At 65.6% G+C, this 808-nt stretch overlaps 1 protein-coding gene across 1 annotated transcript in view; it reads left to right on the forward strand.

The window, feature by feature from the left end:
* Positions 1-805, forward strand: part of LOC103904676 (neuroligin-2-like) — a gene marked incomplete at its 3' end in the record, with an annotated part of 3,243 nt that extends 2,438 nt beyond the window's left edge. Inside the window, 2 exon segments of the mRNA XM_009286180.1 lie at positions 37-651; positions 654-805. Of these exon segments, the coding sequence (XP_009284455.1) occupies positions 37-651; positions 654-805 (767 nt within the window).
* Between the last annotated feature and the right edge of the window lie 3 nt (positions 806-808).

An 808-nucleotide genomic window follows, 5' to 3' on the forward strand; every position in this document is an offset into this window, starting at 1 on the left:
CCCCCCCCTGCCCCGGCTGACGCCCGGGTCCCACAGGTCTCTTCCAGAAGGCCATCGCGCAGAGCGGGACGGCCATCTCCAGCTGGTCAGTGAACTACCAGCCGCTGAAGTACACGCGGCTGCTGGCGGCCAAGGTGGGCTGCGAACGGGCGGACACGGGGGCGGCGGTGGAGTGCCTACGACGTCAACCCTTCCGCGCCTTGGTGGACCAGGACGTCCAACCCGCCCGCTACCACGTGGCCTTCGGGCCGGTGGTGGACGGCGACGTGGTGCCCGACGACCCCGAGATCCTGATGCAACAGGGCGAGTTCCTCAACTACGACATCCTCATCGGCGTCAACCAGGGCGAGGGGCTGAAGTTCGTGGAGGACTCGCTGGAGAGCGAGGACGGCATCTCCGCCTCCTACTTCGACTTCACCGTCTCCAACTTCGTGGACAACCTCTACGGTTACCCCGAGGGGAAGGACATCCTACGGGAGACCATCAAGTTCATGTACACGGATTGGGCCGACCGGGACAACGGGGAGATGAGGCGTAAGACGTTGCTGGCCCTCTTCACCGACCACCAATGGGTGGCCCCGGCGGTGGCCACGGCCAAGCTCCACGCCGAGTACCAGTCGCCCGTCTACTTCTACACCTTCTACCACCTCTGCACGCGCGGCCCGAGTGGGCGGACGCGGCCCACGGGGACGAGATCCCCTACGTCTTCGGGGTGCCCATGGTGGGCGCCACCGACCTCTTCCCCTGCAACTTCTCCAAGAACGACGTGATGCTCAGCGCCGTCGTCATGACCTACTGGACCAACTTC

Source organism: Aptenodytes forsteri, unplaced genomic scaffold (genome assembly GCF_000699145.1).
Source record: "Aptenodytes forsteri isolate BGI_AS27 unplaced genomic scaffold, ASM69914v1 Scaffold2076, whole genome shotgun sequence".
Lineage (NCBI taxonomy): Eukaryota > Metazoa > Chordata > Aves > Sphenisciformes > Spheniscidae > Aptenodytes > Aptenodytes forsteri.